Source organism: Falco peregrinus, chromosome 2 (genome assembly GCF_023634155.1).
Source record: "Falco peregrinus isolate bFalPer1 chromosome 2, bFalPer1.pri, whole genome shotgun sequence".
Classification (NCBI taxonomy): Eukaryota; Metazoa; Chordata; class Aves; order Falconiformes; family Falconidae; genus Falco; species Falco peregrinus.
Window position 1 is genome coordinate 27,414,697 of NC_073722.1, and position 18,007 is coordinate 27,432,703.

Here is an 18,007-nt window from a genome sequence, read left to right on the forward strand (position 1 = left end):
GCAGAAATACACACTTTGTGACTCTCTTGCACAAATGCAGAATTAGGAAGTGAATTTAAATATTTATTTTGAAAATCAAAGCTTGAAGTTAGCTAACTGCTGTAACTGAAGAGTAAAAGAGTCTTTGAGTCATACTGTAGGTCAGTAATACTAAAACTGTGGTAAGTGCAGGAAACCAAAACAAGACTCTCTAGATAAGTTTTAGTTCCCTAAGATTTTCGGAAGGAAACATTGTTTGATATTCACTCTGGCAAAGCAGCTAAATCTCTATTTGGGAAAGAGAAAACAAAATGCAATTACTCTCTACATACAAATTACGTACAAATTAGAGCCTGAATTTAACCAGTGCAAATAAACCCGTACTCTCATCTTTCAGGTTGGTGTAAATGGAAATCTTGAGGCAGACTCAGCCACATGACTTCTTCCGGAAACATTAGGTCCCACCAGCTGTCTTTCACATGTTCATCCTCTCATGTGCAGGCGGTTTGATGTCTGTGGCACTGAACACTGTGCAGCACTTTTATGTGCGCAGGACAGATGCCGACCATCAGTCGGCCAGCAGTGGCAGGACAGGACTGCTGGTGACAGGGCTGTCGCTTCCTCCGCCTCCACCCTGCCCTTTCTACTGTTTCTCTCTGATGCTCGATTTGTTTATCAGGTTTCTCTAATGTGTGCTACCAGTTGCTTCCCCTGACAGCCCTTGGCACAACAGCCAGCATTTCAGTGGGGCCTCCCCAGTGAAGCACAGAGCATGCAGGATGCACAGCAACCCTCCTAAAGCTGTCTGGTCTCATCTAAATTGCCCTTGCCCTTCCATGCTTTTTTCCCAATTGCCACATTTACTTCAGCGTTGTAGCTGAAACCAGTTTGTGGTTCTGTACTTGGCTAGCTCATCAATCCCTGTGGCCAAACCCCCTCTGATTTAGGTAAAAGTGAACTGTTATGAAAACACACAACCCTCTGGGGGACAATGACTATACAGAACTCAAAAGTCGAAGTAGAAAGTTTGATAGAAAAATCAAGGTCAGTGAAGGCTTTTAAATCCACCCAAGATTAGGGCCACATTTGCATCTGTAGTAGGTGTCTGCCTAGAACAACATGCACGTGTGTGAAAAGCTATACCAATAACGTGATTCAGCGTCTCTACTCTCCTGGTTTTCCTGTACACCTGATATCATTCAGAAAAACTACATCTGGTGGAAGTTGATGTCTGGAGGAGATGGAAACATTCTACACAGCACAGCACTCAGCAGCTTGCATAATACCGAACACCAGCATTACAGCACCTCCTTCGCTTAGGGTCACAATCGCTGCTTTGCTTTGGAGATTATAGGCTTAGGTCTTAAACTCCAAGGGTAATAAACACGTAAAAAAACCCAGCCCAGCAACAACAAAGGAACCCCTCCCACAGAGGCAGTTTGTTATCTGAAGTAGGGATAATAAGGGTACCATCCTGTTCCTGTTGGAATCAATGATTAAATACCTCCCTGGGGATAATTTGGGTCTTTTAATATCAGGCACTAAAAGAAAAGTAAAATGAAGCAACAACAACAAAAAAGTAGTTTAAATCGCTGCCAAAAGTTTTCTGGGTTTTCTTTTTAAAATCAAATTTCTTCTCTTCCTGGTAAGATGAAGCAGGGTGATACTTCATGATGTTGGTGTTTCTTCCCTTACATAGACAGAACATGCTAGATCTGAGAGACAGAAAGTCCTTAAAACTTGCAATTAAGAAGATAGTTACCATCTGCCCAGTGTAAGTCTATATTGTAATCAGTTCGATTTTTGTAATGGGTCTGGGTATGACAGCTGTTTAGTTTTTAAACCTCCTTCAGTAACAGCAATGTCTATATAGCCAGGTTAATTGCCTGGAGCTTTAAAATTCTTCCGCAAAAGATGGTTGGAGAGAGCAGGAAAAAGCTCGCTCCCTCTCAGTACAGTCAGAAAATAGTTAGGACAAATGGCCTAACAAATTAGAGCAAGAGAATGATCCTGGGCTTATTTTGTGGCACATGCAGCACATCTTTGCACAATTCCATCTGACCTCCAGTGCAACTCGTAACTGCTTTTTTGCCTCCAAGTGTGGTAGCTAGCAAGGACCTTAGTATATGCTGAAGGTTCAGGGGCTTGGTAAATTAACACAACTAGCAGCTCTTGAGCTGCTTGCATTCAAAAGTTGCTCCTACCTTTAAAATGTTCAGTTAATGAGCCAGTCCCAGCCCAGTGCCTTGCCCACACATGTAGCAGTGGGGGCAGGAAACAGGGGAAGCTGGGTGATCATGATGTATGTACTTCCAGACTGGAAATTTCAGTGAATCTTGCAAACTTCCATAGGAGGATGAGAAATGCAGATACAGAAGTTTTTTCCCCACAGATGATCTTTTAGAACAGGGGTCCTCAAACTTTTTAAACAGGGGACCGGTGCGCAGATGAAGTGGCAGGCAGCCATCTGCGGCTGCTTGGTTTCACCCCCAACCCGCAGCACGTGTGTGTGTGTGTGTGTGTCTGTAAATACCGGGGGCTGGATTGAGGACCCTGGGGGGCCATATCTGGCCCACGGGCCGTAGTTTGAGGACCCCTGTTTTAGAAAATATGAGCTTAGGAAGGCTTCTGAGTTGTCTTGATTGTTGCAGTGGTATGCAGTCCTATGGAAATCAAATGTTCTAATGCAGTGAAAAGTTACACAATGATGTTAGGAATGATGAATCTGTGCCACACCTACAGAATAAATGTCTGGATGATGGAAAATGGCCATGACTGAAAAAGCCTTAGGAGCCACAGTCATTGCTACCAAATATAACATGAGTTCCCAGGGTGTGCTGGGACAAGATCTAACGTCACCTACAAACACCAAAATGGAGGACTAACCCGGGGCATGCAGAAGACAACCAATGGAGCATCACATTCAATTTCTGTGCCCGTCTTCCAACAACTATGAAAATGGAAAGTGGTACAGAAACCCACGACATAAATGGTCAAGGTCTGGAAAAATTCTTTACAGTGCTTGCATGCTCATTGTACCTTAGTCAAGAAGCCTTGAAGTTGACCTGATAACACTCAAAGTATGTCTCCATGGATTGGCGTAGGCTAATACAAGTGAGCTCCTTCTGTATTGCAAGATTGCTGAGCATCGGTTAACTGCAAACTGGGAATCACGTAACTGTAGCCATCAGGACTGCACTGAGCCCAAACTAATTAACTGGGCTAGGAAACAGAGCAATAAGGCGTGGGTTCTGGGTGAAATGAACTACTCCATTTGGTAGGTTCAGTATATCTGAGATCACTGACAGCTGTTTTTTAGATCTACCTCTAGAGAAGTGTGGAGGAGTAGCCAAGGATCAGGAACTGAAGGGAAGAACTGGATTTGAAACCAGACATCGGGAATGGGACACGGCCTAACATATATCCTTCAGTCGCTGATTGAGAAAAAAAGATCTTGGCATGCAAAAAAGCCTTCAGACTGTCTATGCCCTTGGTTTCCTTAGTACAGGTGAGAGGGCTGGCAGTACCAGCAACTGCTGGGCAGAAACCATACTCAGTAACAAAGGCAATGCAGAAGAAAATATAAAATCTTTTAAGAACTCTTTGTTCCAGTGGTTAATCTGCCTGATCACAAAAAGATGCCTGTTGGCTGTAATTTTCAGCCTTTCGTTCTTGTTTGACCTTCTCTCCTAGATCAAGCTGTCATGGAAACTGGAAGAATCCTCATCTCCTGATGCCTGCTGGATCAATTCTGATTGTTTTTCAGAAGATATGCTCCACCAAAATGCACAGGATTGGAGTCAGTACAGAACAGGCCCCACAAACTGAAGCAAGTACCTTAGTCCCCAGTCATGGAAGTTTCCTCTTGACTGGTCATCATGACATAGTGGTTAAGTGACAGACAACACAGCTTGCACATGTTTTACCTTGTGTCTGTGTTACGTGCATGTCCCAACCTCATGTTGCAAGACAGAGTAGCTGGTGGGAGGGGAATACAGAAAGGGCTTTCAAGGGAAAGTATACTTTAACTTTTTCTCTGAGATCACACTACAGTGACTAAAAATTCCTGAAATTTGTAGGCCACAGCAGTAAGACACCGCATGTTGTTTGCTGGGATCTCTTTGGAGGTCATACAAAGGGTTTGGGTAAACCCCCACTGTCAGCTCTTTGCTTCTGAAACTCTCATTTCCTCCTTCTCTCACATACACTCATGTTCCTTTAATCACAGAACTTCCTACTTCTTTTTTAAGCAGAAGCTGACAATGGAAGTTTTATCCTTTGTTGAGGCATGAAGTTTTTAAAAAGGAGAAACAAGAATTTACTGTACTTGGGACGCATACTCAGCAAATAATAATCAGTGCAGTTTCATTCAAATGTCCAAATATATATTCCTTAATTTGTCCACAAGTTTAAGCAATTGTTACCTTAATCTGAACCTATTTAGTAATGTCTTGTAAACATCTGCTCCAGTTAAAATAGTACTCCTTTCTGGAACCGAGATGCTTGAAACAAATTATGAGAGAAACAAAATGTTGCTTTTTAAAATTAAATAAATGCTAGTAATTTTGGATGCTTAAAGATCTTTGGAGGGTAGAACATGCTGTTTATTCATGCTTGATTTAGGCTAACACAGGCTTATTTTTCCTACCCCATACAGAGTTTGGCAGCTACCAGAGTATGGATAATGGCTTCCTATGGCACCTTTCACACTAGCCAGCCTACCTAAACTAGCACATAGTGACATTAAAGTCAGCAGTAATATATGACTCTGTCACACAATCCCATTAAATCCTGCAGGAGCCGAGTGAGCCATCTGCAGTTTCTGCAGATATAATTTCTGTATAGGTAGGGCAAAACACATACACACCTTCTGTCTCACCATTCTTTTTATTGTATTCCTTGCAAAGACAGAGCATTAAAGCAATCTTTCTACCCTACTGATGTAGTTTAGCAGCTTAGTGTCAAGCAACGAAGTTAAGGTCACAAATTCGACAGTCTAACAATAAAATCCAAATTTTGTGAATAAATACCTTTTTCTTGTTGTTAAAGGTAAGGTAGGCGGCAGGTATCACCAAGAAAACTTTCAAGTAGGGGCCTTATGACAACAGACCAGCATCATGGACTGTCTTCAATTCAGCTCCAGCGAGGTTACATACTGTGAAAGTGCCCATGGGTGGAAGTTGCTACTTAATTGTTATTTGACTGTTGTTTCTAGGTACTATTGAAACTGAAGCTTGTTCTCAGCACCATGAAGATATACGACACTGTATTCCAGAGACATGCCAGAGGCTGTTGGAGGATATTTCTGTATTAAAAAGTCTTCCTTTATTTTGCAGTCTAGCAGGAAGCCACCTTTCCTGACCAGATGACTAGGTTATGTGACCCGGTCTTATCTGACTTTCTCCACTGTTTGGAAAGAACAGCACATTTTCTTCATCAGAGAAACATTGCTTGCACTGAGGCCTGCCTCTATGAACTCGACCAGGAACTGCAAAAAACCATGAAAGTTTTCTGAGGCTTATCCAGATTATTTCACTATGACTAGATTTGTACTGCCTCTCAGTTCAATGGATATTTGCACTCATACCTCTTTATGGTATGCTAGACGTCCGACTGCAGGTCTTGAAAATATCATGGCTTTATCATGGCTGGCCCTATGTATTCTCTTCTTGACAGTACATCTCTTTCCATTTTTAATAAGCATCTTAGTTTTTCCTTCTCTCAAAATGATCCTAATGTTTATTAACAACTTTCTTGACAAGTTTACTGTACAGAATGCTCTCTAAGGGCTCCATAATTATTCCTTACTTGCATACTGTTAATTATATTGCTACTTTGCCAATTGCAAGGTTCACTGCTCCTTTGTATCTGCCTGTTACCTCGGTCTCTAAGCACTGAAAGCATCATTTGAGATTCCTTACCAAAACATACTAGACATAATTGAGGTAGCAGGCCATTAAATACATTAAATTAAATACAACCACATTTCAGGTTTTGTTTAGTTTGCTTTGGGATCAGATTTTTTGTGATATGCTCTAGGAGAAAACTGCAAGTGATGAGTTGGGGAGACATACATGTACCATTAATCCCATCAAGAATCTGGCTTTATGAGCTCAAGGTCCCAATCAGTGGCCAACTCTTCAAGCTACTCAGCTCATCTTAACTAATATGAGGAAGAAACGCACTCTTTGAGTCAACCGTTGCCTTGGCAACTCCAAATCTTTGACACTGCAAGAGTACCTGCCCTGTCTATGGAGCCAACAACATTCTAAATATCAGATGCTGGAAACAAGGAAAAAGACTACAGGAGTGTTCCAAGTATTCATCCATTCTATAACAGCTTACATGAAAAAAAAAAATCTGAGAAAACAGAACTTTGAAACTTCTTAAACACTAGTTAAACAGTCAAAAAAAATTTTCAAGAGGAGTAGGGCAAATCAAGTTGTAGCAAGACTTTTCTTCCTGAGGACCATCTTAATTAGACTGACTTGTGAGTAACTAGCGAGAATTAGAAACTCGCTGCCCTGTTAGTAACAGAAGAACAGACAGATACAAAAGATAATTATCATATTCTGCTTTTAGCTGGAAAATGAAAAATGTATTTATATCTCCTTTGTAGACAAGCAGTCTAGTGTGAAATGTTAACAAAAGGAAAGGTATTACAGAAGAGTGCTACGCAGTGACAGAAAGAAATAGGCATCTAGTTGAATCTGGGACCAATATGACCATTGTCAGAACATCTTTGTTGGCCATTTTACACTTAATCAAAAGCAAAATCCTGCTTCCATCTCTTTCTGTAGCAGCAATTTCTACTTGTGAAATATAACACTTTAGAAATATCAAGAAAATTTCATAAAATCTCTTTGGGCCCCAAAGCTTTTCTAACACCATGGAAATATATGATACAATTGGACAGAAGAAAAAAATAAATTTATACAAAGGAGTAAGTAGAGTCTATATAATAAAGTACTTACTGAGTTGCTTTGGGTTATGCTGAAAAGGCCTACTTTGTGGCACTGCATTCTAGCAGCCTCAGGTTTATTTAGATGGAAGGAACACTTTCTGGCAACTGCATGAGCAAATGAGTACCCAGTGATCCACCCTAATTTAGGTTATGTAAAACTTAGTGGGTGTAAGCCACACATGTGCCTTCCAAAGGCAATGCCTGCATTGCACTCCTGACGGTTACCTTGGCTGCCAGCATTCTTCTCCCTCCCACACAGGTGCTGTAGTAAAAGATCTGTTAAAGCAAAATTACTTCACATCACAAGGGTGTGACACTATAAATACTGTGCAATGATCTAAGGTGCCTCAAGCAATCATGGCATTCATCCAGCTGTAGTCAAAATGTATTCTTTTTGGTGTCAACACTGTATGCAAACATGGTGCACCACTTGAAGGAGAAAAGAACTTGAGCACGGTATTGTGAAATAGACGGGAGACTAGTAAGGGCCCTTTCACACTGCGTGACCGACCATTGTGTTGGAGGTCCCCAGCAAGCTCTAAGACAAGTGGCTCGCTTGCTTAGTGAAGAGCAGTGGCATGCAGAGACACCTGAACAAGCTCTGACCAGCCCAGCACTGGAATCAGAAGCAACACAGACATGTAACTCTAGCTGTGCTATGGGGCTGTGCTGGGGAGCAGCAACGGTAGGCACTGCTCAGGAGCTGAGCGTGACAGGCAGGCAGGCAAGGGGGGGGCAACGTACTGACAAGGGGGCTGTCTCACAATGCCCCAAAAAGACAAGCAAGGCAGGTCAGCAGCCCAGGTCACCAGACAAGGCTGTGGTGGTGAGGCAGGAAGCCAAGTCTGTAGGCTGGGATCAGCAAGGGTACGCGGCGAGATGCAAGTGTGGCTGCAACACAGCTGAGGCAGGGACCAAGCACGAGACCTTCAGCTTAAATGCAGTGCCTAAGAGATGGTGGCAGGGTGGGGAGCAGCTGGCTTCTTCCGTTTTTTTGTTGAATGGCTGCAAGCTAGCAGGTATTGAGGCCAGAAGCTGTTGGAGGCCGGAAGTGCCTCAAAGCTAGAGGTCTGCATTATCTAACTTGCATTATCTAATTAAGCAGCCAGACCTTCAGGAGAGAGGGCAACGCACTGAGTACTTTATCCCAGCTGACTTGGCTAAGAAGAGGTGCTGTACTCTGCCGTGTTGACACACCAGGCTGCTTTATTACGGTGGAATTAACAGCAACTATTGTGGTAGAGTTGAATTCAGCTCCTTGCTCCACTGAATGGTGGAGCAAGATCCCAAAGGAGAAAAAGCACTAGCTACGTTGTCCTCTCTGCTCTGTGTAGATTACTGTCCTTCATACATGGTCCTACTAGCTGCAGTTTCATGACTTTGTCTTAAGTAATAGTAATGCTTATCCAAGATGACTATGTTTGAAAAAAAAATAATCCCAAGAATATTGGTTGACTTGTGATGCTATACTACAATCCTTGCTACTCAGGACTGCTGGCAGTGCACTTACTCCAGTGTATCAGGTAAGAGCTGGAGGTTGTTAGGTACCTGCAGAGGAGGTACCTGGTAAGGTATGTTTTAGTAGGACTGAGAGAGTTACTGTTGGGAGGGAAGTATAGCTGTCAGCAAAGGACATGGTTCCAGCAACTGCACTTCCCATTTTACATTGTTTCGGCAGAACATCACAGGACTATGTTACAGACCTTCTGGAACAATCTTTCAGACAACCAGCAAGACAGTTCGACCACAACTTAGAAGATCTGGATTTCAGTGTCAGCAACCTGTGAGAAACTGACAGATTTGGTGCAAGTCATTGAACTCCTTTGTGACTCAATTCTCACACTGAACAAAGGAAGACCTACGATAGTGCCTTTATGAAAGTGCTCTGACCTTCCCACATGACAGGCACTGTATCACCATTCTCAGATTCTGTATTAAGCAATGATCTCTGGAAATAAACAATAGGGCAAAATATAGAAGTACTTCAAACAGCCAGAAGCACAGGGAGTCACAAGCACCTACCACAAACTACCACTTGCACTAGTTGGGAAAAAACCAGAACCAGGTGACCGCAGCACACCGCAGCAGGTCCTCCAGCTATGCCACGCTGTTCACTGCTACGGTTTTAGAGGGACTTCTTTTTTCTTCTTGCATATGCCAACATTAGTTCTTCCCACATTTTAGGCTAAACTCTCTGGACTACTGCATCGATGTCATTCACTAGCATGCTCACACTGCACGCTTCGCTACCTTTGTCACACACCTTTGGAAGCCTAGGTTGCACATACAACCTTCCTTCCTTCTTAACTGTTTTTTCTTTCCTTCAAAAGCTAAGCATCACTCTTGGGGATTTTCATCTCTAGAGGTGAGATGGAGAAAACATTGATTATTTCAACTTGGATTTTCCAGGAGCGGTTCATTTGGGATTCCAGCTGAGGGCCAGTGTATGGATTTGCAGGGGTTTTTTTAGAACATTCTCTGAATCAGAAATTACCACTCATGGGGAATACAATTGCTGGTACTCAGACAACAGAAGATCTCATTTTACACATCCTTAAGGATGTTCAGCTACAGTGTAGTTGGAGAAGGATGCAAGTATCTGGAACTAGCTTTGGGCTTTATTACTTCTTTCTTATACTTCTGAAGGAAAAAGCCCCAAGCTATTCCAAAGCTGGGAACTGGGTAAGCGATATTACCTTCCTACACAGTCTTCCACTTGAACTGGAGAGGTCTGGTGACAAAAATCAGCACAGGATGGGAAAAGACACACTGAAGCAACACACCACATTATCCGCTTCAGTGTAAGCAGCAGAAAGACTTAAATCAACTATTTCATTCATGTTCAAAGCCCAGACCAGTGGATGGTATGATGCCATGCCCCACTTTGCCAGGCATTTACATATTTAACAAAAAGGTATTAATTTGCATATGTATAAATGGAAAATTCATTTGTACCCACAGAAAATTCAACTCTCCGGTACAATGAAAGTTAACGTCTGTAGAGTCACAAAAGCAAAACGTTGCTTGCCACCTATTTACCACATTTGTGCATTCTGAGAAGAGTGACTTCAGTTCTAATCTAAGTCACTCCTGGAATTACACAAATTCTCAATAAAAGGCTTTGAACTAGAATTAGTCCTCCACTCACACTGGCAGAGAAGCAGAATGTCACAAAAAAGAGTGCATTTCTGGAGTCATGTGGAACATACTTCACTTTAGTCAACATAGGCAGATGCAGGTCCCAATATCACAAGTGGATCCTCAGCATGTTTAGAAGAGTCTGAGGACTAAAAGTTTTCATTAATAACCACTGTAGATGGTACTGTACTTTCAGGGAAAGTCTCATCTTACATGGTTCTGAACTGCCACCCCCACCAACTATGTTTTTGTTTTTAAATGTCAAAAAAGTACAAACATAGATGTAGGCATAATTATTATTATTTTTATTGCTGTTGTTAAAAAGCCAGGGCATGAATTACGGGACTATGCTGTAAAAATGCAACATTACTGAGTGCCTTAACAGTATGAGGTCCATTATGACAACACGAATCATGAACTTCAATATGGACTTGCAAATAAAAAAACAAGCCTAAGAGATAAATATATTAATAATAATTCATTTATCTGGAATTTCAATACTAAGTGAAGACAGAGTGGATTTGCAAGAACCAGATATATTTAAGACATGACAGAGTCAAACAAAGCTTCTAGATTGAAAAGTAAATTATCTTTTTCTTTTTGACCTACACAGAGGTATTTGTTCTGCACAGTAGATGAATGTTACAGCTCTCCTATTAAACTACAACCACAATGTGTCAGGGGGATTACATGAGAAAAGGAAAAAGCAAAACAAAACCTTTTTTACGTTGCCAGTCAGAGGAAAAGATGTGTGCTTTGAAATTTTAAAAACATCAATTTAAGAAAAAAAAAAAATCACAACTCCTGGGTGAATCTCTACTATCACAAAACACTGATGCCTATTAACTCTGTGCTTGGGGACTGAACAAAACCGTGGCATTGTTCCTAATTCTGAAGCAAACCCAAACAACTGGCTATCCATGGAGATTATTGCACTTGTAGAAGTGGTGCTTTAACTGGCCTGAAAACTACTTTCACTGTATTAAGGAAAGTGTGAATTTTATTTTTTTTTTTTCACATGTGTAATCTCACTGGAAAGATGCAGTGTAAAAAGAATTGTGTCCTAATTCAAACTGCCATACCCTTTCTGAAACAGTTTAAACATACCTGGAACAACATGAAGCTCTTGAAATGCCTCTATTACTTCAGAAAAAGTCTTAAGGAATAACACTTCCCAGAGAATGGGTGAGTGCAGAGTATCAAATAAAGGGAAAAAATATGACAGTTGCCATTAATTTCCCAGCAAAAGGATGTCTTACATCACACAGCAGATCAGAAATAAATAAGATGAAACGTGAAGTGTCTGAATACAAATCCTTGGATGATGTTGCAAGAATCACCAAATCTTCATGTGGTGAATGCAAAGGCTTCACCAAATCAATGTCAGTGTATTTTGTTAAGCATAATGCAGTTACTATATACAGTATGTTTATCAGATAATGTCATCTAACAATAGACTAAATGGTTGTTAAACAAAAAAAGTACTATAACAATGTACTTACAAAAAGAGATGGCAACCCCCCAGTTATGCATAGTTACATATGATGAAGTCCAGCTCTCTGAAGTCCAATAGATTGACATCTTCAAGCATCAGGAAGCAGTTTTCTGAAGCGTAAACATAATTAACAGAACCCAGTCAAGCCGTAGGGGAGTTCCACTGTCAAAGATATCTTGAGTCCTATCACACAACTCTCTGTAGGTGTTACCACCACAGAGCTGCAACAGGGCTGTCATCCATTTAAAGGTTTTATGCTGCCGTATGTCTTCAAAGGACCTTCTAAAGGACATGCTATTTTACATGAGGGTGATCTACACACAAAAAAGATAAGTGACAAACACAAAGCACTTAGGTTTAGAAGCACTTATGGAAGAATCCATGACATCTTTACAGTGTATTGTGTATGACTGCACGCACTACTAAGTTTCCCCTGCTTATTATTATGTGGCATCTTACTGTTCAAAGTACTTCTACATACTAAGAAGAGCGAGCCTTCTCCCCAAGAAACCAGCTTCTCTGATATGGGAAGCCACCATGCCCATATCATGCTTTGCTACATACAGTAAGGCATGTACAATGAAGGTGACAATGTCAAATCCCCATGGATTATGACAAAGAGACCCAGTTCTTCCCTTTGTTTATTGCTCAGGTTCTCTGCTCCATTACAGCTGTGAATGTAAGTCAGCATCCATGTGTTCTTGTCTAGTAAGTACAGGCTTTCCATCTCTATCAACACCGATCTTTTTCTGCATCTCTTCCACTGCTTTCAGCAAAGCTGCTCGCTCCTGCTCAAGACTGAGAATGGACTGCTTCAATTTGCCTTCATTGGTCAATAAAAGCTCTACTGTGGCTTCAAGGTTTTGAATCTTTCCATTAGCCACCTTCCAAAGTAAAAAGAGGAGGGGGAGGAAGGAAGGAAGGGAAAAAAGGAAATTCATTAATAACTTACAACCAACTTTAAATTATTGCTTAAGATACATCAATACATATAAAATACTTACAAAATGATGAAAAATTGCAAAGGTAAATGCAAGTATGAATGTTACTAGATCTGTGTATTTTAGACTAGAACTATGGTTTTGCCAGTAACCAGAAACTTCCCTCTTAACCTGATTGCTTTGATTAAACTCAGAATATAATGCAAAGCAATGAAATTAGAAAGTTATTAAGCCTACAAACTATGTACCAAAGAACTGTAGGTTAAGGTAAACTTCTGTACGGGTCAGCTGGGAGACATTTTTGGCCAGCCATTTGTTAAATTCCACTTTTGCTTTGCAGAGCAAAGACAACCCAGCCTGTTAGCTGTATCCTCATTTCATCTTGACATTGAGTCCAACAAATGCCAGATTTGAAGGCAAAGGGAGAGGAGGGGGTTTTGTGCAATATGCAACTGGACAATACATCTCAAAAAATTCCCAAAATTCTCCTTTGAAAGGATGCACATATGTGCATTCTACTTTATGGCGAAGTATTAGAACCTTCAAACTCATCACATGAGATCTGTAGCTGAGGTACTGTGACAAAAGCAGAGATCTGTTTGGAAATTTCAGCAACGGATAACATTTGAAGATAACAGCACTGGATGGTCTTGGCTTTCAGGGAAGTATTTGCTTTTCTGATGAGCTCACTGCCCTTCATGTAATTATGGTGGCTTAAAAAGTTCAGTCTTTTGGGTCAAAATATTGACAAACTACGCCCACATTGTTTGGTGATGCATTTTCCATCCATCAGCAATGGGTCACCTTTCAACATAGGAAATGAAGGCTGATGAAGCCCACCTCCAAGACAAAGGCATTGCTCCAACACCACAGACAGTTAAGTTCCTCACTATGATGTTAGGTGCTGACTTGCCAGCACTCAGGTGGAGAGGAACTTTGCAAAAAACTGCATAGGGCTGCAGAATATTTAGGGGCAGGAGTGGGTGAAAAATCCCTTGATGCAGGTATCTATACCACATCACATCTTGAGTCTCATCCCACAAATCTCTCTCCTCCATGCTATATTCAACAATTTCCTTGCCTATGTGCCTGAAGCTTTATCAAATATCTTGCAGAGGAGTAGCTCTTCTGATTTCTCTAAGGCTCATCTTAGAACGTGAAACGGGTTCAGATCTTCACAGGATCAGAATTTTCAGCTTAAGCAAATTTTTGTTAGGAGAGGCAATCTAAGTCTGCATGGTTAGCCAGCTTGAGTCATGATACAGGACCAATGGCTGAGAAACCTGAACTCCTTCTCTCACCTACTATGCTACAAAGTGTATGTCTTTAACAATAATTAAGAGGCTTGAAATGTCTGCTTCTTACCCTTGAATTCCCTTTCTCTACCAAACTAAATGCACGGTCAAAAATTTTATAACAAATGTCCTCCTGTTATAAAGCAGTCAGAAAGGTGAGAAGAGTTAAGCACAGAATAACCCCTACAGAGATCAGGTGTAGTGCCTCTGAAAAAGCTGCAGACTGAACAGGCACTGACCATACATTAGAAATTATTATTTCACATGTTGTCTAAGCAATCTGGGTAACAGTTTTAAAAAAACCACAGACATCACCTTGTAAGAAAGAGCGTGTCTACGCTTCAAACTCACTGGACCAAATGCCAGTCTCGCCTGTGCCTTGGTGTAGGACAGTCTCTTCTGAAAACGTGGATAAATTGGAATGTTAATTAAATATGAAATATAAATTGTACCTGCAGTTCTTCCAGGAGATCAAAGTTTTGTTTGCGCAAGCTACTGTTTGCTTTTTCTAATTTATCCAGTCTCTGATTGTCATTTAAAGATGAATCTATAAGCTCATCCTGAAGCACATGGTATTCAACTTCATAAGCTTGCAACTGCTTGGCAATATCCATTTCAAACACCTGTTGCATATGAAGACATTATTAGGCGCTGCGCATATTAAAAACATAGCTCATTCAATGCTTTAAAATCTATGGATCTAGACTTAGACATCTAATCACTGTATACAAATAAAGGACTTAATTTTTGGCACTCACATTTCCTGCTCTGGAAATAGCAAGACTGAGGCAGCAAAGTGCAATACATTGGCACTGGTTGTGCTTAAAAACTTCGCTACCGATTTGCTGCCTGACTTCAGCAAAATCACTTACACTAAAGTTTTCAAGAAGCGTACACTTCGTAGGATATTCCTCTTTTTAGATTTCAAATTTAATGCATATCAGTTTGGCATAAACCCTCCTAGACATACTTGGAATTAGATGTCACTTTAGAAAAGTGTGGTCCAAGCCCATGTGCCCAAGGCTAAGTAGAATGAAAGCTTTAAATGAAAACCAGTAAACATTGCTAGGTTTATTTATGAATCTATGGTACTCCTAGAGACTGAAAGAAAATGAAATAATCCATCTTTACGCTAATACACTTAATGGAAACATTATGCAATGTCAAAGCAGATTTCTATTATTTTTAACTATGAATCAACAAAATGAGTGCTCAGTCTTGTACATGAATATTAAGAAAACCTTTTATTTAAAAAACAAATAAATAAATTGAGGTGCACAGAGTGACCCAAAGGAGAAAAACCTGCTATTGTGTTTTCCTTTTTCTAAATTTTGGCAAACATGTGCCTTCAAATTGTTCAGGAAGTATGACTCTAACATCCCTGAGCTAGTTATCTACTCTGAAAGCAGTGAAGAAGGTAGTAAATTAAAAGGACAAGTGTGCCAATCACAGAACACAGTAGAAACAAAAGTTGATTTAAAAACTAATCTGGAAAATAGCCCAAGAATAGAATTTCAAGGGTTATAAACCCTTGTACTTTATTCCTTTCAGAAATGAGTCAAATATCAAATCCTATCTTAATACCCATTGAAATAACAGGAATTATTTCCTATTTTATTTATCTGCTTTGTCTACAAAATTTTAACTGTTGGTTATAGTTACAGAAAACATCAGTTTATGAAATGTTTCTGACCACTGTTAAATATGCTATAAGAAATTCTCTCATAGTTGTATAGCAGCAGCAACACATCTACTGAGCATCTAAGTACAGAAGGTTACAATACAATTTTAATTTGAGTTTGGTTACACACAGGGAACTTTCATTTTCTATAGATTGGAGCATCTCTGGAGAACACACACTGCTGGAATTTCAATAAAACAATGGGTGTAATTCAGCAGGGCAGAATGCTAGCTCCTCTCATGACCTCTGCCACTTCTAGCCTCTGTATTCTTGAGAAGGGAGGGAAATCCCTACTGTCATACCCAGAGTATCAAATGTGAAAGGGGGGAAACATGAGGCAAATCAAAAGCTTGACTTGAAAACCATCTAACTGAAGGCACGTTAGGGCATGTAAGCCAAAGGCCACATTGCAGAAGGTGTGAGGAGGATGGAGATTAGCCCAGGAGCTGTGTGCGGACTGCAGGGCTGGTCAAACAGCTGCTCTCTTCAAAGGCAGCCCTGATCAAAGCAGGGGAACTGCTCCCTCCTCAACTCAATTTTACCCGCCCACTTTAAATTCAGAGCAGTCAGAGCTGCCTAAACAGTGTACCCTCTCCCTCCTCGTCAAAGCCAATGCTTTTCTGCAGGTTGCCTAAACACTGCCAGTCTCTGCAGAGCTGTGCATTCCAGGTTTTCAGCCTGGCAGATAACACATGATCCCCCCGGCCACCTAGACATCACTTGCTTTCCTTCCCCTCACACAGGCTTTCTAGTGCTCCCCTCTCTCCTTCAGTAGCAAGCATGATTTTCGGATCCTAATTGGAGTGCACGTCCCCTGGAAGCTTTGCTACCAGGGATCGGATGGGAGCCCCTCACAAGCACTCTGCAGTGTACTGCACTGCTGGTCTGGTCTGCTTTCTTTACCAAGCCCAGGCTTTGCAGATCTGCACAGTACAGCCCCTGTGTTTTGGACCACTAAAGGCCTTCAGAAAAACAGGCTAAACCCCATCTTCTATTTGCCTGCTGCAAATCAGATGTCAAGTGTAACAGCTAGGGTTTCTAAATAGGCAAGCCTTAACCGCAATAATATGTGATATTTTTCAAATTCCATAGTTACTCCCTGGAGTCTTCTGCTAGCTTAGCAATGCTGCATAATTTTTCTTGTCTGCCGTTTAAAAAAAGTACATCAAGGACACGCAGTTTTTGCTCTCTAGAGTCACTGCTCACTGCAAGAGACTGCACTGCCCCATGCACTCCTGGCAGAAATACAAAGGCACTGTTGTAACACACTGAACCAGCACCATGAAAGCCAGTACAGACAAAGTCAACATAGGGAAGCTTCTAATTTCATTAAATAAGGTCAACATTTGTGAGGCTCTTATAAGTCAATTTTTGCTTCTGAAATGAGACTTGGAGAGCAAGATTCTTTGGAGACAAGAAAACTCAGAAGGCTTATTTTGTGGAATGCACTGCATATGGGCTGTAATATTGCTGCCGGTAACAAAGTGTTACACACATCGAAAAAACCAAAAGTAAACTCATTTTCATTAAAGGCTTCATAACCAACACGTAGATGTACGAATGCAGGGGTACCACACAAGTCATATGCTTCCCAGAGTTTTCAACATCTTCAGAACTACAATAACAGAATTCTCAGCCTGAAGTAACAAAATACATTGTTATGGTTTTTTTCTGTCAAGAACTTGTTAATAAGAGCATTCCTTTGCATACTACTTATACATTCAGGTTATTTCATACCTGACTAATGGTCTTTTCCATCTGTACCAAACCCAAGTTGGGAAGAGTGCTTTTAATAAAGTCAACAATAGTTTCTAGGTTCTCATGCTGCAGAATCAAGGGCTTATGGCTTCCCAAAAGGCTTAAAGCCACTTTAAATATAGCCTCTGAACCTTGAAGAAAGAGCATATCTGTGAAAACAAAGAAAAAAAGAGTACATCAAGTAAGCACATCTTTTAACAAGAATATTAAAATAGTAAAATGTCCAAGGACAACAACTCATAGACGCAATCTGGAGGCTAGATATACTGTGCCAGACACCTGCTTTTGTTACTGTGGCTATGACTTCACAAATTTTGTAGGATCACAATTAGCAGTGTGAACAGCACACTTGACTAACACAATCAATGATTCATTTGTTTAGTGATTTTTCACCAAAAAAATCCAATTCAAATATAAGGTACACAGTAAACCAGGTAGTCAAGTTTGTCAGTGTTGTCACTTTTTGGGCATGTAATAGTAGTGTGGGCTTTTTTCTTTTGAGATGTTAACAGGAATCTGAATTTGATTAGAATTCTTATCCCAATGCCATTTAAAAACCCTAACACAAACTACACATAAGACACAACCAAAGACCTGAAGTTCTTTTCTTATCTGGTGGAGAAAGCTACAAAGTCTCAGTTAATACAACACTGAGTATAAGGCTAGATGGGCACTTTCCAGCAGCCTCAAGTTTCACGTGCATGTGTTTATTTTTAGTATACATCTCAACCACTTATGTTAATATTCTACTAACTA

General features: G+C 40.7%; 1 protein-coding gene across 12 annotated transcripts in view; it reads right to left on the reverse strand.

The window, feature by feature from the left end:
* Positions 1-10,365: 10,365 nt before the first annotated feature.
* The window catches only part of TBC1D1 (TBC1 domain family member 1), a 115,420-nt gene continuing 107,778 nt past the window's right edge, over positions 10,366-18,007 (reverse strand). For all 12 annotated transcript variants that reach the window (XM_055796631.1, XM_055796630.1, XM_055796632.1 and 9 more), the window contains 3 exons: positions 17,231-17,400; positions 14,265-14,435; positions 10,366-12,460 (listed from right to left, as the gene is read on the reverse strand). In XM_055796631.1, the coding sequence (XP_055652606.1) occupies positions 12,242-12,460; positions 14,265-14,435; positions 17,231-17,400 (560 nt within the window). In that variant the 3' untranslated portion in view covers positions 10,366-12,241. The remainder of the gene's footprint in view (positions 12,461-14,264; positions 14,436-17,230; positions 17,401-18,007) is intronic.